Here is a 21,998-nt window from a genome sequence, read left to right as displayed (position 1 = left end):
TTAATGAAATGCTTTTTCAAGGTGGAACACTTAATACACGATTCAATTTGGTGATCACATCCCAAACATTGAAGACACCAATTAGTTGGGTCGGTTATCGCACCTATGGCACCTGCAGCACTTTTTAAACCCCGTCGTAAGTTTCGAACTGGGAAAAATCTCATCGGCGACATTAAACTCAATGGTGAACTAAGTTCCACCGGGGAAAGAACCTCAAGGCTGAAGTCCAAGGTTGAACAAAAGAAAATGAAATATATATATTTTTTAGAAACTATACAAACAAAAGTTAGAAACTAGAAAAAGAAACGCGACGCGGGAGGGCAACGCCGACTGAACTGAGTTCAGTCAAAAACAGACTTCTGCGCAGAAAACAAAGAAATGAAGTACCCATGAGCGGGCGTTGGACGGGAAGGCACTTGCGCATGTGTGGTGCGAGCAATTGTGAAGTTGCTTAAAACTTAGTGACAGTACACTTTTCATACTCTCCGTATTGGGATCCATGGATGACATCACCCATATGTAAAAATATGCTGCTTGCTTGTCCTAGGACAGGGGTAGGCAATTCCAGTCCTCAAGAGCCGGAGCCAAGCCAGGTTTTCAGGATATCCACAATGAATATGTATGAGATGGATTTGCATGCACTGCCTCCTTGAGATGCAAATCTATCTCATGCATATTTATTGTGGATATCCTGAAAACCTAACCTGGCTCTGGCTCTCGAGGACCAGAATTGCCTACCCCTGGCCTAGGATAACAATGCTTAACTAAGCTTCTTCAAACTTTTTCCATGTCTTAAATGAGGGCTGAGTACCTTGATGTAACAGCAAACTCCATAATCCAGGAGTGGAAAAATTTGGGGCCCCTTCTACAAAGCCACGGCAGTGACTCCCATGCGGCAAATGCGAGATAGCCCATTCAATTCTATGGGTTGCGTCACATTTGCCATGCTGGGTCTTCCTACCACAGCTTTGTAAAAGGGGCCCTTGATCTTACTGGTACTTCCACTAGCACTGCATCCCACACAGATCCAGCTGTTAGCGTGCGTCTATCATTACGATATGATCTAAACCGAGAACAGTGACTGTTAGCCTTTCATGACTCTTGCACAGATTGTCAGAGAGACCCGCCTCTACTTCTCAGTAAAATAGTCTTCTGCTTTCTGCTCTTAACCAGATCCAACCAATCCAGATACTTTTCATTCTGCATCACTAGATGACAGTTACTGTCTCGAATTTAAAGTATTCTTACTTACCATGCTCTACAACCTGACTCTCCTCAGTACTTGCCTAACCATCTGACCTCATATGTACTAGGACTTTATCGTCTTTCTTCACAAGTTAAACTACTTCCATCCCTTCCTATTGCTGTTTTCACCTTGATTCAACATGCCAGGCTGCTTTTGTGATCCTAGCTCCCACACTGTGGAACTCACTACCTTTATAACTTTGAAATGAGAGGCCATTTAGAAAATTAAAACTCTGAAAAGCTGGATCTTGCAGTAACAGTCTGGAAGTAGGACATCCCTACAATGATGTTTCTTTCTGTTTCAGACACTAATGATGCCTCAAGGGAGCAAAGACAAAATAACAAATTGGTATTGTCTGTTTAGATTGTAAGCTCTTTCAAGCGGGGACTGTTTTCTTACTCTTTGTGACTCTGTGCAGCGCTGCGTGCATCTGATAGAGCTTTATAAATAATTAATACCGTGTTTCCCTGAAAATAAGACAGCGTCATATTAATTTTGGGCACAAAAAAACGCACTAGGTCTTATTTCCGGGGTATATACATGATCATCTCTCCCTTCCTCTCCTTCACCCCAATTCTTCCTCTTTCCTTTCTCTCCCCCCACATGTGCAGCATCTTTCCTCCCCTGTGCTGCAGGACCCTTACCTTCCCTCCCTCCCATCCCTTGTGCAGCAGAACCTTTGAGCGAGCACCGCCCCCCCTAGTACTTGCACCCGCCGCGCAGCTGAATCCCCATCATTCCCACCCTCCCATCGGAAACCCATCGCGAGCCTTACTTACATCCCTAAACAGCACTGGGTTGGCAGCATGCTTAACAGGCTGCTTCGGCCTTGTCTGCTAGTGAATTCAGTCTGCCGCGTTACTGATGACATATCAGTAACACGGCAGACTGAATTCATGAGCGGACAAGGCCGAAGCAGCCTGTTTAGCGTGCTGCCGTCCAATGCTGCTTTGGGAGGTAAGTAAAGTTCGCGGTGGTGTTCCGATGGGAGGGAGAGAAGGACAGATGGGGATGCGGTGGGTGCGGGTGCTTGGGGGGGTGCGGGGGCAGTGCTCGCTCAAAGGTTCTGCTGCACAAGGGATGGGAGGGAAGGGAAACTGCTGGCGAATTCTGGGACTAGGGCTTATTTTCGGGGCAACATGGTAGTTGTATTAAGCATTAAAGAAGTCAATAGTTCAGACAACCCAGCCACATAAATAACTGTAACCAAGGAAATCTAATATAGATGAGCACTTAAATAAGTGCTGTGCTTTCTGCTCTGTGCTTAGCCCATCTGGAACTCTATTAGTCTTTTAACCAACCCGAGGAACGGCTAGATAAATTACAGCTCTACTCACTCGAGGAACGCAGAGAGAGGGGTGACATGATCGAGACTTTCAAGTATCTCACGGGCCGCATCGAGGTGGAAGAAGATAGCTTCCTTCTCAAGGGGCCCACGGCAACAAGGGGGCATCCGTGGAAAATCAGGGGCGGAAAACTGCACGGTGACACCAGGAAATTCTTTTTCACTGAAAGGGTGGTTGATCGCTGGAACAGTCTTCCACTTCAGGTCATTGAGGCCAGCAGCGTGCCTGATTTTAAGGCCAAATGGGATCGACACGTGGGATCTATTCACAGAGAAAGGTAGGGGAGGGTCATTGGGGTGGGCATACTAGATGGGCCGCGGCCCTTATCTGCCATCTATTTCTATGTTTCTATGAGTTCCCTAAACAGCCTTTCAGAATGAGCCCTTGAATTGAGGGTGTTTGGTATGCATTAGTAATTGTCTCTCTTAGGACTCATATAGGGTTTCTGAGGCAGACCCTGGGCTATTTCAGTAGCCCTTCTCTGTACCACCTTGGTGGTAACTTTATAAAGGCACTTTGGAGCATCACATACCACACATACGTGTAAATGGCCTCTGATAAAACACTTGCTAGTATAAAAGTGCATACAATGACACAAAGGTACACACTTTACCAGTAGGCACGACCGGGGCAGAGTTTGCAATTACATATGTAAATGCTAAATATGCTAATTTACGCATGCAGAGGAATAATCTAGATGCAGATATTTACCACCACAACAGCAGGTAAGAATATAAGCAATGCCTCTGCTGGATCAGACCATAGGTCCATCGTGCCTAGCAGTCCACTCACACGGCAGCCCATAAGGTCCAGGACCTGTATAGTAATTCTCTATCTATACCCTTCTATCCTCTTTTCCTTCAGGAAATCGTCCAATCCCTTCTTGAACCCCAAAACCGTACTCTGTCTTATCACGCCCTCTGGAAGCGCATTCCAGGCATCCACCACCCTTTGGGTGAAGAAGAACTTCCTAGCATTGGTTCTGAATCTGTCCCCTCTTAATTTTTCCGAATGGTCTCTCATTCTTGTAGTTTTCAAAACTTTGACGAATCTGTCCCTCTCCACTTTCTCTATGCCCTTCATGATCTTGTAAGTCTCTATCATATCCCCTCTAAGTCTCCACTTCTCCAGGGTAAAGAGCCCCAGTTTCTCTAATCTTTCAGCATATGAAAGGTTTTCCATACCTTTTATCAATCGAGTCGCTCTTTTCTGAACCCTATCGATTATCGACATATCTTTCTTTAGATACGGTGACCAATACTGGACGCAGTACTCCAGATGGGGGCGCACCATCGCCCGATACAATGATCGCCCGATATAACTTCTTTCGTTCTGGTTGTAATACCTTTCTTGATTATACCTAGCATTCTATTCGCCTTCTTAGAGGCAGCTGCGCACTGTGCTGATGGCTTCACTGTTTTGTCCACCAGTACCCCTAAGTCCTCTAGGCTTCTTTCACCCATTACCAGCCCTCCCGTCGTATAGCTGTACATCGGGTTTCTGTTCCCTATATGCAAGACTTTACATTTCTCTACACGATTTCTGCCACTAATGCTAATACTTTGTAAAGACGCACGTGTTTATATGTCTTTATGAAATAGCACCTAAGTAGATGCTCTTAAATCAGGCACCCTGTTATTTCAGGTGAGGTCTCACTGATGACCAATATCCTCTATAATAAAACCCTAACCGCACATGCGTACTTAGGATTTTGTGATCCCTGCCCCCATGCTGTGTCCCTCCGTGCCGAATTCCATTTCCGGCGCATGGGGAGGCTGGCGACAGTGATTTCAGCGGCGGTTTGACTCCTGTGCTGCCGGGACACCTCACCCCATGACCAGCAAATGCAGCAGTTGCAGGGCATTTGCTAGGCTGGTCCACTTCGATAATGCGAGGTGGGCCAGCCTAGGAAAAGCCCTGAGGCTGCCCGGGCTAGCAAATGCTGGACAGGGGGAGCAGGGAAAGGAGAAGGCCTACTGCTGGACAGGGGGAGCAGGGAAGAGGTGCTGCTGGATAGGGGGAAGCTAAAACGAAGGGAGAAGGGCTGCTGCTGGACAGGAGGACCAGGGAAGGGGTGCTGCTGGACAGGAGGGGAGGTAAAAGGACGGGAGAAGGCCTACTGCTGGAAAGAGGGAGCAGGGAAGAGGTGCTGCTGGATAGGGGGAGGTAAAACGAAGGGAGAAGGGCTGCTGCTGGACAGGGGGACCAGGGAAGGGCTGCTGCTGGACAGGAGGGGAGGTAAAGGGAAGGGAGAAGGCTTACTGCTGGACAGGGGGAGCAGGGAAGAGGTGCTGCTGGAGGGGGTAAAAGGAAGGGAGAAGGGCTGCTGCTGGACAGGGGGACCAGGGAAGGGGTGGTGGTGGACAGCCGAGGAAAGAGAGAGAGAAAAAGAAAGAAAGAAGGAAAGACAGACAGACACATCTATTCTAGCACCCGTTAATGTAACGGGGTTAAAGACTAGTGATAGTATAATTACGTACCTCCCCTTTCATCACCCTTGTTTATTTTGTCAACATCAGCACCACATCCCCTACGATATACTGCTTTCTTGGCTTTCTGTACCTAAAATGCGTAACTCTGCATTTTTCATATTGACATTTAGCTTCCAAGCACCATTTTTCAAGTTTCCTTAAATCACTTCTTATTCCATCTATTCCCTCAGGCTTGCTTACTACATTGTTGAGCTTCGCATCTGCAGAAACACACATTTTTCCTCAGATATATTGCTCACAAAGATTGTGAACAGTAACGGCCCCATGGCCAATCCCTGAGGCAAATCACTAATCACCTTTGTTTTCTCAGAATGGATTCAATTTACAATTTTAAACCCAGTTCACCAATTTGCGCCCTACGTGCAAGGTTATTCAGTTTATTTATGAGCCATCTATGTGGAACAGGATCAAAACTTCTAAAATCCAAGTCTATCACATCCAGCCCTTAATCTAATTTCCTATTCACCCAATCAAAGAAATTGATCAGATTCATCTGACATGATTTCTCTTTGGTAAATCCATACTGATTCAGATGACAAGACTCTTTGGATTTCAAATGCTTCACTGTCATGTTCTTTATCCTTTACAAGAGTATCTATTAATATCTCCTCCCTATTATCACTTTTATAGAGAGAAAGACATCAGCCCATTTCCAGTCTCATAGAATTATTTCCATCTCCTAGGATCTCTTGAACACTATAGTCTCTCTGAACTCCCTTAATATCTTGGCATAGCAGTTCTCAACTCAATCATTGGAAAACATCCAGAAAGTCAAGTTTTCAGAATGAGTATATATAAGATAGATTTGCCTACAATGGAAGAAGTGCACACACATCTCATGTATATTCAGTGTGGATATCTGGTAAACTCAACTCACTGTGCTTGTCCCAAGGACTTTGCCGAAAACTCCTGTCCTAAAGTCTACCCATTCATTCTAGTTCTATACAAATATACTCAATAAATGGAATGCTCATTACTTCACTAAGAACTGGGTTAGACCAAAAGACCATCTAGCCCAGTATCCCATCTTCATGGTGGCCAATCTAGGTCACAAGTACCTGGCCAAAACCCAAAGAGTAGCAACATTCTATACTACCGATCCAGGGCAAGCAGTGGCTTGCCCAATGTCTTTCTCAATAACAGACTATGGAGTTTTCCTCCAGGAAATTGTCCAAACCCTTCTTAAAACCAACTACGCTATCCGCTCTTACCACAATCTCTGGCAATACGTTTCAGAGCTTAACTATTCACTGAGTGAAAAAATATTGCCTCTTATTGGTTTTTAAAAGTACAGTGGTGCCTCACACAACGAACTTAATTGGTTCCAGGAGCAAGTTTGTTATGCGAAACGTTCGTTATGTGAAACGCGTTTTCCCATAAGAATACATGTAAAAAAAAATAATTCGTTCTGCAGCATAAAATATGCTAAGATGACATAAAAAAAGATAAATTTTTGGTTATTATTTTTATTTAGATACATCTAAAAACATAATTGTTTTTTAAAACAACACACATTTTTTAAATTTAAAGACAGACTAAGTAGAGTCTAATTTTACAGTGAGAGAGGGCAGAGTCTCAGCGGCAAAAACTGGGACTTAACTGTTCATTTTTTTTTTTTTTTCTACCGTGTTTCCCCGATGATAAGGCAGGGCCATCAAATAAGACAGCCCCCCCTTTTTAGAAAAAAATGTAAAATAAGGCACCCCCCCGCAAATAAGCCACCCACCGATACCTGCGCTTACCCGAATCGGGTGGTACGGTGGGTGACTCCGTGTGGTCCCTGGCACCCCCGACACGATCGGGGCAAGAGGGAGCCCAAGCCCTCTTGCCCCCCGACTCCCCGACACGATCGGGGCAAGAGGGAGCCCAAGCCCTCTTGCCCCCCCCCCGACTCCCCGACACGATCGGGGCAAGAGGGAGCCCAAGCCCTCTTGCCCCCCCGACTCCCCGACACGATCGGGGCAAGAGGGAGCCCAAGCCCTCTTGCCCCCCCGACTCCCCGACACGATCGGGGCAAGAGGGAGCCCAAGCCCTCTTGCCCCCCCGACTCCCCGACACGATCGGGGCAAGAGGGAGCCCAAGCCCTCTTGCCCCGCCGATTCCCCAACTCCCCGACAATATCGGGCCAGGAGGGAGCCCAAGTCCTCCTGGCCACGGCGACCCCCTAACCCCACCCTGCACTACATTACGGGCAGGAGGGATCCCAGGCCCTCCTGCCCTCGACGCAAACCCCCCCTCCCCCCAACGACCGCCCCCCCCATGAACCTCCGACCGCCCCCCCAGCCGACCCGAGACCCCCCTGGCCGACCCCCACGACACCCCCAACCCCCTTCCCCCTACCTTTCTGTAGTTGGCCGGACAGACGGGAGCCAAACCCGCCTGTCCGGCAGGCAGCCAACGACGGAATGAGGCCGGATTGGCCCATCCGTCCCAAAGCTCCGCCTACTGGTGGGGCCTAAGGCGCCTGGGCCAATCAGAATAGGCCCGGGAGCCTTAGGTCCCTCCTGGGGGCAGGGCCTGAGGCACATGGTCGGGTTGGGCCCATGTGCCTCAGGCCCCGCCCCCAGGAGGGACCTAAGGCTCCCGGGCCTATTCTGATTGGCCCAGGCACCTTAGGCCCCACCAGTAGGCGGAGCTTTGGGACGGATGGGCCAATCCGGCCTCATTCCGTCGTTGGCTGCCTGCCGGACAGGCGGGTTTGGCTCCCGTCTGTCCGGCCAACTACAGAAAGGTACGGGGAAGGGGGTTGGGGGTGTCGTGGGGGTCGGCCAGGGGGGTCGCGGGTCGGCTGGGGGGCGGTCGGAGGTTCTTGGGGGGGGCGGTCGTTGGGGGGAGGGGGGGTTTGCGTCGAGGGCAGGAGGGCCTGGGATCCCTCCTGCCCGTAATGTAGTGCAGGGTGGGGTTAGGGGGTCGCCGTGGCCAGGAGGACTTGGGCTCCCTCCTGGCCCGATCGTGTCGGGGAGTCGGGGGGGCAAGAGGGCTTGGGCTCCCTCTTGCCCCGATCGTGTCGGGGAGTCGGGGGGGCAAGAGGGCTTGGGCTCCCTCTTGCCCCGATCGTGTCGGGGAGTCGGGGGGGCAAGAGGGCTTGAGCTCCCTCTTGCCCCGATCGTGTCGGGGAGTCGGGAGGGCAAGAGGGCTTGGGCTCCCTCTTGCCCCGATCGTGTCGGGGAGTCGGGGGGGCAAGAGGGCTTGAGCTCCCTCTTGCCCCGATCGTGTCGGGGAGTCGGGGGGGCAAGAGGGCTTGGGCTCCCTCTTGCCCCGATCGTGTCGGGGAGTCGGGGGGGCAAGAGGGCTTGGGCTCCCTCTTGCCCCGATCGTGTCGGGGAGTCGGGGGGGGCAAGAGGGAGCCAGGCGGAGAGAGGGCAGTTAAGCGCAGTGCCTGCGCGGAAGGATGCAGCTCGGGCGACTTCGTTGTGTGAAACAAAGTTCGTTGTACGAATCAAGACATAAAGTTCGTTGTGCGCAGCGTTCGCTGTGCGAGGCACCACTGTATTTCCCTGTAATTTCATCGAGTGTCCCCTAATCTTTGTAATTTTTGATGGAGTGAAAAATCAGTCCACTTGTACCTGTTCTAGTTCACTCAGGATTTTATAGACTTCAATTGTATCTCCCCTCAGCCGTCTCTTTTCCAAGCTGAAGAGCCCTAACCGTTTTTAGTCGTTCCTCATATGAGAGGAGACCCATCCCCATCATCTTGGTCATTCTTCTTTGAACCTTTTCTAGTGCCACTATATCTTTTTTGAGATAAGGAGACCAGAATTGAACGCAATACTCCAGATGAGGTCGCACCATGGAGCGATACAGAGGCATTATAACATTCTTAGTCTTATTAACCATTCCTTTTTTAAAATAATTCCTAGCTTCTTGTTTGCTTTTTTGGCCACCACCACACATTGGTTGGAAGATTTCATCGTATTGTCTACAATGATACCCAGATCCCTTTCTTGGGCGTTAACCCCCAAGGTAGACTCTAGCATCCGGTAACTGTGATTCAGGTTATTCTTCCCAATGTGCATCACTTTGCACTTGTCCACATTAAATTTAATCTGCCATTTGGAGCCCAGTCTTCCAATTTCCTAAGGCCCGCCTGCAATTTTTCACAATCCCCATGCATTTTAACAACTTTGAACAGTTTAGTGTCATCTGCAAATTTAATCATCTCACTCATCGTTCCAATTTCTAGATCATTTATAATTTTAATTTAATTTAATTCTTATATACCGCTAATACCGTGAGGTTCTAAGCGGTTTACAAAAATGTTACATTAAAAGATACAATAAATAAAATAAATAAAGATAGGTACTTGGAAGTTCCCTTACTGTCCCAAAGGCTCACAATCTAAATAAGTTAAATAGCACCAGTCCCAGTACAGACCCCTGCGGCACTCCACTGTTTACTCTCTTCCATTGAGAAAAATGCCCATTTAACCCTACCCTCTGTTTTCTATCCAATAACCAATTCCTAACCCACAACTGAACTTTGCCACCTTTCCCATGACACTTTAATTTTCTCAGGAGTCTCTCATAAGGAACTTTGTCAAAAGTATTCTGGAAATCTAGATACACTACATCAATCGGCTCACCTTTATCCACATGTTTATTCACACCTCAAAGAAGTCAAGCAAATTGGTAAGGCAAGACCTCCCTCGGCTGAACCCATGCTGACTCTGTCTCATTATGTCACATTTGTCTACATGTTCCACAATTTTATTTTTTTAATAATTGTTTCCACCATTTTGCCCAGCACTGAAGTCAGGCTCACTGGTCTGTAATTTACCAGATCTTCCCTGGAACCCTTTTTAAAAATCAGTGTAACATTGTGCTTGGCCCAGTCTCATTAGGTTTGGTTAGTTGTTTAGAGCAATGTTTTTCAACTTTTTGAAACCTATGGACTGGCGGAAATAAAATAATTATTTTGTGGACCAGCACCAGTCTGCGGTCTGGCAATTGAAGAATACTGGGCTAAGTCGTGCCCATCTCTACCCAATCTCCACCCCAGACCCCATCCCCATAATAGTACTAATTGAAACACCATTTTTTCCATTCATTTTTCATATATCATACACACTTTATTATCATATTAACAACACGTAAAATACACAAAGCACACTTTATGTTTTTCACCATTCATTCCTACCAGAAAACAGATAACCCCATGCAAATGCAGGACCTAAAGCTAAAAGTACTAATATTTACAAGCAAACCCTAAGATGCAAGACTCTGCAAGCAGGACAACCCCGGAGGAAAAGAAACAAATGCAATTCTTCCTGAACAGACAAATCAATCACTAAATTAAAAAATAAAAGAATTTCCCCTTACCATTGTTGTCTCTCTCCCTCCATGCTGTGCCTTGCCTTCTGGCCTGCCTCCCAGTGTTATCTTCTGGCCAGTCCATGGTGCGATCAACGTGGCATCTTCGGGCCGACTCCCTGAGTGCACAAAGCATTGCACAAAGCTGTGGGCAGCAGCTCCTCGCACGCATCCCGCCCCTCATCTGGAAGCCTTCCCTCTGACACTGCAATGTCAGAGAGAAGGCTTCCAGTTCAGGTGCAGGATGCATGTAGGAGTCTTTTCCCATGACTTTGTGCACTGCATGACTCAGGGAGCCGGCCCGAAGACGTCGCGTTGATCGCACCATAGACTGGCGGCGGCTGAAGAGCACTGTCTTGGGCCTGATGGACATGCCGGCCCTGTGGACTGGCAGAAAATTTCTGCAGACCGGCGGTTGAAGAACACTGGTTTAGATACTTCAGTGCTTGGTGTAAGACAGAGGGGGGAGAGTCTTGGTGTTGAATCGATCACGAAGAACTTGTATGTTCATTTATCCAGGAAGTAAAAACAACAAAAAAATGATTTGGATAATGCGCAATATCTAACAAGCTAGCAACTAGGATATGCACTCATAGTAGAACATAACCAGATGAGACAAATCTGCTTTATCTACCGTCATCTACTCTGTCACTGTACTTTATTATCGTGAGAGAGTGACAGTCTACTGTTGAGCATTTCTGATGTTTGCACTCTGGGAAGAGAGAACGAAACACCTTCTTTCCAACAAAAATGTGACTGATGCTAAAAATGAGCCCCAGGAATAAATTTCACTATTTGTATTTATAACAAAAGCAATTTTATTACAAAAGACATGTTAAAGGTGAAAATAAGCTGAAATACATTTTATGTTCCCATCGATCTTTAAGAAGCTCAATCTAAATGGTTGATGGCAGGGCGAAAAGTGCTCTTAACTCAACTAGTAATCACTCAGGGAAGGCTAATGGCCCAAATTTGAAGTAAATCTTACTAAAAAAAAACCCACTTTCAAAAGGGTTGAACCTTCTCTGCTCTTTTAATGTGCTCTATTTCTGCCTTCCACCAAATCCTATATTTTATGAACAATTCAATGCAATTTAGCTACCATGGAAATATGCCCCTAACCTGAAATTCCTCTTTAAACGTCTTCCTTAAGCTCTGTTGGGACTGAAAGAACTACTTTGCTTTCTACCATGAACGTAAAGCCCAGGATCTTTCGGTTATTAGTAACTACAATGGAATTGGTCCGATTGGGACACTGCAAATGGAGGACATTCTGCATTTCTCATGCACGTATGGCAACAATCCACAAAACAAACACTTAAACACATGCCTCTACTAGGTTGGGTCACCTGCTCAAGAAATCAAATGACATCTTTCAAAAGGACAAGGAGAACTGTCAGTGGAAAATGTCAGGATGGCGCTGCCTTAGAGTTCGAAAATCCTGTGGAAGAGTTTTCGAAATGCTGCAACAATTTGCAGCACATTTGCATAAAGTTGAATAATTTTGCATATTTAATACTGCAGCTATTTTGCATAATGAAAATATCCCTGCTCTTGCTCTCTCCTCCCCACTTCCACCCTCTCTTCTTTCTTCTCCTTAATTTTCTCCTCCCAGATGCCTTTGCTTATCCTGCATTCCAAGAACAAATACACACAACATACACGTATCCTGATACCCCAGCTACCGTCACACAAGTTTCCATCCTCTCGGCCTCTCTTTTAGACAATTCCCATCCCAACGTTCACCTATCACTCTCAAAACCCCCATCCCCTAGCCTTCTTTTTTGTTCACAATCTTATCTCCACCCTCACTTTTTTATTTTCCCCAAGATTTACTGGCCTGAAAAAAAAGAGAAAAGAACAGCAGTGGCAGCATACATAGGATTACCATATTTTTCTCCAGGAAACCCCAGACACATGACCCTGTACCATTCCGCCTCCAGCATTACCCTGTTCCACTCCAAGCCCTGCCCCCACAAAGCCTCCTCTCTTCTTCCGGTTAAGTTCCAGCCACATCTGGAGCATGCGTGGATGTATGTGACCTCATCCACACATGCTCAGAGGCCCTCCAGATGCAGCCGGAGCTCGTCGAGGTTTTTCCAAAACCTGGACAAATGCTGGATTTTGGAAAGTCCATCCGAGAGCCCAAAGAGTCCTCTAAAAAGAGGACATGTCTAAGTTTTCCCGGATGTCTGGTAACATGAGCACAAACACTTTCTCCTCTTCTGTTGCCCGAGGCTTTGAACAAAATCTCTCCAACTTGTTTTGGCCTCTGGTTTCTTGTGATGATTCCTTGGGAACTTGACAATTTGTGGCTCCTCCCTACAAGGACAGAATCACGGGAAACTGGCACACAGTTCAAATCAATCATGGTTTTTCTTGTTACATAGATCTTTTTGGACCCCGGTTAGATAGTTCTAAATCTAATAGACGCTGGCACTGTCATCTAGACATTGGGACACTGGATCATCTGTTGTTCTATTGTCCTTTGATACTTAACTTTTGGGGTAAGATTAACAACATATTGGATTCATCAATTCCACTGATATATGAGGTGGTCATTTGTGGAACATTATTACATGTTAAGCTCCCTTTGGATCAATATAAATGCCATCTTTTCTTTATCATGACCGGGATAGGCATGCAGATGATTACCCGTAATTGGAAGAATCACGATCGTTTAATTTTCCCTTTCTGGTGGGCAAATCTTTGCTCCGGCTATAGATATGAAAGGATGAATGCCGACAGTTTGGAGCACGGTAAGGTATTTAAATTGATTTGGGGCCCGTTGACATCTTATATTACCTTACTAAAGTAGGTCTTTGATTGTAAGTCAGTTTTTGTTTATTTTCGTACACATCTAGGGAAAGGGGGGGGTTATTTCTGTCAGAAATTGATCTTTGAATATTTATACTTGGGATGGGTGGGAGGATGGAAGGATATGACTTATTTGAATAGGGAAATCTATGCTTCTGTGTTTTCTTAAATAATCATTGGGTGGGTGGGTGGGGGAAAATGGTTGGTTATGTATGTTTGTAAGTTAAATGTGCTTCTATTGACTTATTATATGTGATATATTTGTGTATTGCACTATTGAAGTTTGGAAAATCAATAAAGAATTTTTTTTAAAAATCAACTTCTCCAAATCGCAAAAAGAGACAGTGGCTAAAGTTAACGTGAAAACATAATAATTGAAGGCAAATAAACACAAACCTTCACGTTCAGCTTGCCTAGTTTTAATGATCTACTGACATCCCCTAAGCTAGCAATAGAAGACTGAACCATTGTAGGATATCATTTATTTGTAATTTATTCATTTGTATCCTGCTTTATATAAAGCGGGTCACAACAAATACATACACAATATCAAAAGAAAACACTAATACATACATTACATATTTAAGACAAAAGGACAAAATGATCTTAAGCCAGTGTTTGCCATTGTGCTCTTAGAAACAGAAACATTACAGCAGATAAAGGTCAAATGGTCCATCCAGTCTGTCCATTCGCAGCATCCACTATCTCCTCCTCTCTCTAAGATATCCTAAATGCCTGTCCCACACTTTTTTGAATTCAGACACAGTCTTTGTCTTTACCACCTCTACCAGGAGACTATTCCACATGTTTACCACCCTTTCTGTCAAAAAGTATTTCCTTAGATTACTGTTGAGCCTGTCATCGCTTAACTTTGTCCTGTGTCCTCTCACCCTGGAGCTTCCTTTCAATTGAAAGAGACTCGCTTCATATACATTTTTGCCACATAGGTATTTAAATGTCTCTATCGTATCTCCCCTCTTCCGCCTTTCCTCCAGAGTACCGTATTTCCCCCATATATAGGCCGCGGTCTATATATGGATTTTGCAAGCCGGCACAGTGAATGCGGCTTGCAAAACTGGGGCGGCCTATACAGTTTTAAAAAATCATCCCCCCTTACCTCCCTTGCTGGATGAACTGGAATCGTTGCTCCTCCAAGTCCCGTGAGAACTGTCGGCAAAGGCACAGAGGAAGAAGCGCGGGGCCGGGCTGGAGATTGAAAAGATCTCTCTTGCCCTGCACCGCTGGCCACGATTGGAGCAACAATTCCAGTTCGTTCAGTGAGGGAGGTGGGGAGAGAGGAGGGTTGATCTTTAAAAACTGTATAGGCCGCTCCAGTTACTGGTAGATAAACCGTGGTTAATACAATGGGGCGACTTATCTACCAGTTTTTAAACTTGTATAGGAATTTTTTGCGGCCTATACACTGGGGGCGGCCTATATGCAGGGAAATACGGTATACATATTAAGATTTTTTAATCTGTCCCCATATGCCTTATTATGTAGACCATCAAACTTTCATCCCGGAGAGACAACCAGACAAGTTCCTATGCAAATTCCAGCATTAAAGCTCTCCCAATGGTTAATGTAACTGGGTTTAAAAATTGTTTGGACAAGTTCCTGGAGGAAAAGTCCATAGTCTACTATTGAGTCAGACATGAGGGAAGTCACTGCTTGCCCTGGGATCAGCAGTGTAAAATGTTGCTACTATTTGGGCTTCTGCCAGGTACTTGTGACCTGTATTAGCCACCGTGGAAACAAGATACTGGGCTAGATAGACCTTTGGCTATTATTCTGTTCTTAAGTATTGTAATAAACCTAAGAAGCATACGACATAATGTCACATGAGGACTGTAAGTCCATAAGCCACAGTGTATTTCTGTCCTTCCCTTATTCACTCACACAAGAGATTCTCTGTGATCCCAGTTCTCTTGAGATACTTTTATGATTTTGCCTCTTAACATTTCCCTCCAAAAACATTTCATAATCTTCACCTTTTTCACAAAGAAACATTTTCTGATATTATTCTTGAATCTACCCCTTGCCTTGATGCTGTTATATTCTGACTCCACAGCCCAAAAATGGCTTCTGACTCCGACTCTGACTCCACAGTCCAAAATGGCTTCTGATTCTGACTCCACAGGCCCAAAAATGGCTTCTGACTCCGACTCTGACTCTACAGGCCCAAAAATGGCTTCCGACTCTGACTCCACAGGCCCAAAATGGCTTCTGATTCTGACTGCACAGCCCAAAAATGGCTTCTGATTCTGACTCTGACTCCACAGGCCCAAAAATGGCTTCCGACTCCAATTCCACAGCCCAAAAATGGCTTCTGACTCCGATTCCACAGCCCAAAAATGGCTTCTGACTCTGACTCCACAGGCCCAAAATGGCTTCTGATTCTGACTCCGACTCTGACTCCACAGGCCCAAAATGGCTTCTGACTCCGACTCCACAGCCCAAAAATGGCTTCTGACTCCGGCTCCACAGCCCAAAAATGGTTTCCGACTTCAACTCCACAGCCCTGTGTAGAAGTCCTGTCTTTAAACATAAAATTGTTGCATGTACATACAAACCAATGCAGCAGCTTCCTGAAGTCCAGAGGACAGCAATATCTAAAAATGTTTCGAAACAGATTACCCAACATCCCTTTGATACAAAAGTTGGCATCACCCTCATCCATCAAGATTCACAAGTATTTCTTGAGCAGCATTTCACTCCCTGGCCAGTCCAAGGACCATAAACCTCAGATCTGGAACTAACCACTGGTGATTAGATCAGTCAGAAAAACCTGCCTTCGTCATCTGTAATTGGAACAGAGTCAAAGCAAAGCCTTAATGTAAATGAATATTTCTATTAAAAGTAAATTACATGGCTCATTGCTTGCTCACTGTAACAGACTTATTTACTCTAGCTGGCTTTCTCTATCATAAACAAGATGAAAAGAAATTGAGCTCAGGAAAGGCTCACTGCTCATTGCTTTAACTATGTGACAACTAGGTGCCTTTGGCCAAAATAATAATAGAATGGTGCAATCATCTGATTAATAATGAGAATTTCAACAAAGAACGGCTACAGTTTGTGAAGCAAGCATCCTTTGGAAATAATTCACATTTAGAAAGATGGCAGGATTAAGGGCTCCTTTTACAAAGACACGGTAGAATTTCTACCGCAGGCTAGCAAGGTAAATGCTCCGACAACCTTGCCAGGTGCGGTAGAAACCTCTACCACAGCTTTGTAAAAGCCAAGAGCATTCGACGAAGCGCAGAATCACATCTGATAGATTGCATTACTATAGTTAATACAGTTTTCCTCTGATCTTTCATGTAGCCAAGTCTCAACAGATTTGTTATTTAAATTTTAATGCTTTTAAATGGCATGAAAATGATGCAATTACTTTTCAATTATCCACTTGCAGGACACATTCTTGCAAACATATCTTTTTCCAAAGTGAAATATTGCACTCGGTTGTGCATATAAACCCACAAGATGATGAATGGAGAAGAGTGATCGGCATTAAAACTTTCTATGCAACAGCTTCTCATTAAAGCCGGGCATGATCTCTCTGCCTCCAGTTCCGAAGACTGGTTCGTATTTACAGTTTTAGTTGAGTTTTCTTGCATTTGGGATTTTCTGGTGTTTTACGACTCCTATTGTATATTTCTCCAGCTGCTGATCCCAAGAGCATAAGCTCACAAGATATGAATAGAGTCCTAAATTAACAGGAATATACAGATTAACAGATATGGAGACTAAGAACATATGAATCGCCTTAATGGTCCTTCAAGCCTAGTAACCCGTTCTCACAGTGGCCAATCCAGGTCACTAGTACCTGGTCAAAACCCAAAGAGTAACAACATTTCATGCTACCGATCCAAATAGTGACTTCCCCATGTCTTTCTCAATAACAGACTATGGACTTTTCCTCCAGGAACTTGTCCAAACCTTTCTTTAAACCAGCTACGTTACCACAACCTCTGGCAATGCGTTCTCTGAGTGAAAAAATATTTCCTCCTATTAAGAACCTAAGAATTGCCGCTACTGGGTCAGACCGGTGGTCCATCGTGCCCAGCAGTCCGCTCCCACGGTCGCCCTTAGGTCAAAGACCAACACCCTAACTGAGTCTAGCCTTACCTGTGTACGTTCTGGTTTAGCAGGAACTTGTCTAACTTTGTCTTGAATCCCTAGAGGGTGTTTTCCCCTATAACAGCTTCCAGAAGAGCGTTCCAGAGGCTGACCCAGCAGCGGCAATTCTTATGTTCTTAATAGGAGGAAATATTTTTTCACTCAGAGAATAGTTTTAAAAGTATTTCCCTGTAACTTCATCAAGTGTCCCCTAGTCTGTGTAATCTTGGGAGGATTCCAACAAGGCAGATACATCTAAAGCAACACTCTCAAATCCTCCAGAGACTTTATTCGGTATAAAATAGACCTTATACATTGAAGGAATAGATTCCTAAGTTATATATAGTACCTCAATCAACTATCTTTTTGAAGTTTTGAAAATTAAGCAATCGTAGGTTTAAATATTTGACTTGATTTTCAAATTGCTCTAATTTACGATGTATTACTATTTTGTCCTTAACTACTTCAGAGTTCTGGCTTCAAAGATTTTTCCACCTTTTCAGTGGTCTAACCCTAAAGTCTCAAATCTTTGAACCAATGTGCCACAAGATAAATTGCCAGTATCAGAAGAGAAACTCACAATTGTGGTTTTGATCTTAGTAAGAAGCCTCCAGATATTCCCAAGTCACCTCAGCATCCAGCAGTCCTGCTCCAATTCTAGAAGACTCCTTGACTCATCCAAGCTCCAACTACTGGTCCCTGACCCGGAGCTCCATTCTCTAGCTGGCTCTACCCAGTAGATGTTCCCTCAAGGGAGTGCAACTCCCCCTAAGCCTGCGGAGCAACTGAGGAAACCAACTCCACCTGGGCTAACTTCTAAACCTTCGATGCCAGGGAGTGCAGTGCTCCAAGTCAGCATCGAATGCTTGCAAGGGCTGAGGGACACCTCGCTCCCAAGGGGTTTGACAACTCCACCTATGCCATCCTCAGCAGAAGCTTGGCTCTTGCATTCTTCACCTGCTCTAAACTGAGCAAGGAAACCATAAGTTTTCAGCTATGAGGCAACAGAACCTTTAAACAGGGCTCTTACTTTCCCTTCTGCTTGTGAGGCATAGAAAACGGAGGGAAAAAAAGAGAAATTTAGAAATAAACTTTAGCGGCTCACAGACCCAAACAGCTGAGACGGCTGAACATAATGCCATCTTGAGTCAGCTCCTCCTCCCTTCATGCAAATTCTGGATATATTCTGAGTTGCTTCAATTAACTGGAATCCACTGTATTTGATTCCACTAAAAATGACATCTATACTGCTAAAATAGTGATACACGCCAATTTGTTTGTTCTCTTGACTACCTGATAAACAACCAGGATTAGAATCCCTAATATCATACCTCTTATACAGACCCACAGTGTGACTGTACATTAAGGGCTCCCTTTACAAAGGTGCACTAGCGTTTTTAGCGTAGGTACTGGATTAGCGCGGGCTACCCGAAAAACTACCGCCTGCTCAAGAGGAGGCGGTAGCGGCTAGCGTGCGCTATTCCACGCGCTAAGGCCCTAACGCACCTTCGTAAAAGGAGCCCTAAATATTCTATGCAATTCTGCTCATGTCATCTAAAAATTAATACAGCAAGACAAAGTGCAGAGAAGGGCGACAAAAATGCTAAAAGGGATGGAACAGCTCTTTCCAGCTTGGCGAAGAGGAAAATTTGAGGAGATATGATAGGGACGAGTTATTTATGTTTTCCAAGGAAAAGGAACACAGAAGGCTTGCTAGAGTTCCCATGAGCATCAGGAGAAGCAGAACATTCAGTGTGCCAGCCTGCGCTAAAAACTGCTTCCGTGGTTTTGTAAAAGGGGAGGGGGCAGGCAGGGCAGGATTAATTCGTCGAGGGCCCTTAGGCACCCAAGTACACTGGGACCCCTGCCCCACCCCACCATGCGCTCAGGCGGAAACAGGAAGCTGCGTCAGAGGGAAGCTTTGGGCAAGCAGCACCAATTACAGTTCCCGTTGCCTTTCTTACCCGCGTTGCTTGCTTGTCTTACTTTCCGTCGATGTGGGGAGGGGAGCCATGTTGTTGATTGGGGGGGGCCCATTGCCGATCGATGCTGGAGGGGCCCATCGTCGTTTGGAAAAAACAATGTTGATGCCCTCCTTCATCGGGCCCTCCTGACCATTTTGGGCCCTAGGCACATGCCTACTTGGCCTATTGGTTAATTCTGCCCTGGGGGCAGGGGGTAAATGACTAGAATTAGATAAAACTAAGAAAAACTGTCCAAAACCTAGGTGTTAACTAGACTGGAAACAAGATATGTTGAAAATGGCATCCAGCTTCTCCTTCAGTTCTGTTCATATCAGATGCCGCTAACCAAGGCTTGCCAAGTCTTTTGGCCATGTTTAGATGTTTTATAGAATAAGACATCTTTGTTAATTGAGTCACAAACAAGGCCAACCCTGCTCATACTGTAAATGGTCCCTTGGGTTTAGACCAGTGTCTCTCAAACTTTCTTGAGCCGGGACACACTAAAGGTAGTGGCCATGGCTTGAGGCACCCAGAAGTGCGTGGACGTCGCCGTGATGACATCACGCCTATGTGTGCCATCATCACTTTGACGTCGGCGCATGTACAGAGGGCCTCCAGATGGGCCCTGAGATGCCAGTAGGGGGTGCCAGCAGGGAAGAGGGCCGGAGAGAAGGCACCAGCTGATTGCCTTCAGCAGCGTTTCTCAACTACTTCAAGCTAAGTACCCCCTAAGTCTAACAAATATCAACTGAGTACCCCAACCACAGACATCCCTACGCCCACCCAAGCTCTGCTCCAGATCCCACCCCCTTTACCAATTGTAATCTAATGTTTTCCATTCATTTTTCATATAAATTCTCAAAACTGACACATTTCAATCACTATATTGAAAATAAAATCATTTAACCTACCGGCGATCTTCTGCAGCTGCTGTAATTTGCTTTAAAGGTGAGACCGGGAGGCCAGGGATGATAGAGAGAAGGGGGAAACATACAGGCCTTCAGCGAATCGGGCAGCGCTGGCGCCGTACCACGTAGGGAAGTCAGCTGGCAGGCGCCTCTCTTCCTCCTCAGTAGGCACACAGTTTGAGATATTGTTTGTTTGTTTTTTTGTTACAGGTTAAAGTGCAAACGGACAAAGTGGGGGATCCATGAGGAAATTTTCAGACACTAGCAAAAGATGGGAATTTTTAAATCAGTAGCCTTACCGTATTGATCCTATCATGTATGGCTGTGCAAGCTGTACCACTATGGCTCCGCTGCCCAACTGATGACACGTATAGCCAGAATCCCAGTCGTAATTCTTGGTGTCTCCGTTCAGCAAAGCATTGCGGCTTCGGCTTACTCCCTCAATCACGCTGGCACAATTCGGAACTGTTGAGACGTTCTCAGTGGGAACTATGAATTCAACCAAAAGAAAAGGTTGTGAAGACGGACCGAAAGAACATCAGGCCAAGTTACTACTACTTATCACTTATAAAGTGCTGAAAGGAGCACGCAGCGCTGTACATTTTGGCATTTATAGATGGTCCCTGCTTGAAAGAGCTTACAATCTAACTTGGACAGACATGACATATAGGGAAGGGGATGCGGAACCCAAGGTGAGAGGAGTTAGGAGTCAAAGGCACTCTCAAAGAGCTGCAGAGAATGTTCCAGAACACAGAATTTTATTTAATACACCAACAATTATGCCAATAGCTTCTAGAACTCTAGCACATAACATTTTGAACATTTCTAATCGAATCGAATCTGGGACGTGTGAGTTGCACTATGCCTAAATAGGTTCAAGACGACTTACGGTACAATTTAAAGAGATACAATTTCATACAGTACAAGGATGCTACAGGTGGGCTAGTACAATAGAAGAAGAGTTAAACTAGTACTGTTTAGAGAGTGGTGTATGGGCTGATTCTATATAAAATCTGACTTAATATACCAGAGCTTACCTCTAGGAAACCTAGCAACGTCTAAGTCCACTTAGGTGTCACTAGGCAAAGTGGCAGCTACAAGTTAGGCACCACCAGGTACCTTTTATAGCAGGAGTAGGGAACTCCGGTCCTCGAGAGCCGTATTCCAGTCGGGTTTTCAGGATTTCCCCAATGAATATGCATGAGATCTATTTGCATGCACTGCTTTCAATGCATATTCATTGGGGAAATCCTGAGCTCTAGAATGTTGCTACTTAGGATTTTAAAGTGTTTGAGGCTTGTGCAGGTGAGGACGGAGCTTAGGCATTGGTGGAATGAGGCATTATGACATCACAATCTGAGCTCTAGAATGTTGCCACTTAGGATTTTAAAACGTTTGAGGCTTGTGCAGATGAGGATGGAGCTTGCAGGAATGGGGCAGGGACAGGAACAGAGTTCATCAGGATAGTAACATAAGTTCCCGCAGGGACGGGAAAAAATTTGTCCCTGTGTCATTCTCTAGATCAGGGGTGTCCAACCTGTGGCCCCGTGAAGTATTTTGTGCGGCTCCAGTCGAAGACGATGCAGTGTTTTCCTTTGCTTCCCCCAGATGTTTACCGTCTTGCCGGCTCCCTCCTCTGTCTTGCTGCAGCGTTTGCGCGGCCCCAGAAACATTTTTTTGGCCAATGCGGCCCAGGGAAGACAAAAGGTTGGACACCCCTGCTCTAGATTTTACTTGGCCTACTTTTCCGGTGCCTACCTCAGACACCTAGCGATGTCTATGTCAATCACAGCT

The 21,998-nt window shown here is 45.6% G+C and overlaps 1 protein-coding gene across 4 annotated transcripts in view; it reads right to left on the bottom strand.

The window, feature by feature from the left end:
- Positions 1 to 21,998, bottom strand: part of BTBD9 (BTB domain containing 9) — a 493,330-nt gene that overhangs the window by 149,059 nt on the left and 322,273 nt on the right. For all 4 annotated transcript variants that reach the window (XM_033936335.1, XM_033936334.1, XM_033936336.1 and 1 more), the window contains exon 8: positions 20,504 to 20,693. In XM_033936335.1, coding sequence (XP_033792226.1) covers positions 20,504 to 20,693 — 190 coding nt within the window. The remainder of the gene's footprint in view (positions 1 to 20,503; positions 20,694 to 21,998) is intronic.

The sequence above is a fragment of the Geotrypetes seraphini genome, chromosome 3 (assembly GCF_902459505.1).
Source record: "Geotrypetes seraphini chromosome 3, aGeoSer1.1, whole genome shotgun sequence".
Lineage (NCBI taxonomy): Eukaryota > Metazoa > Chordata > Amphibia > Gymnophiona > Dermophiidae > Geotrypetes > Geotrypetes seraphini.
Note: the sequence above shows the minus strand (reverse complement) of the source record. Positions and strands in the feature narration are given on the sequence as shown.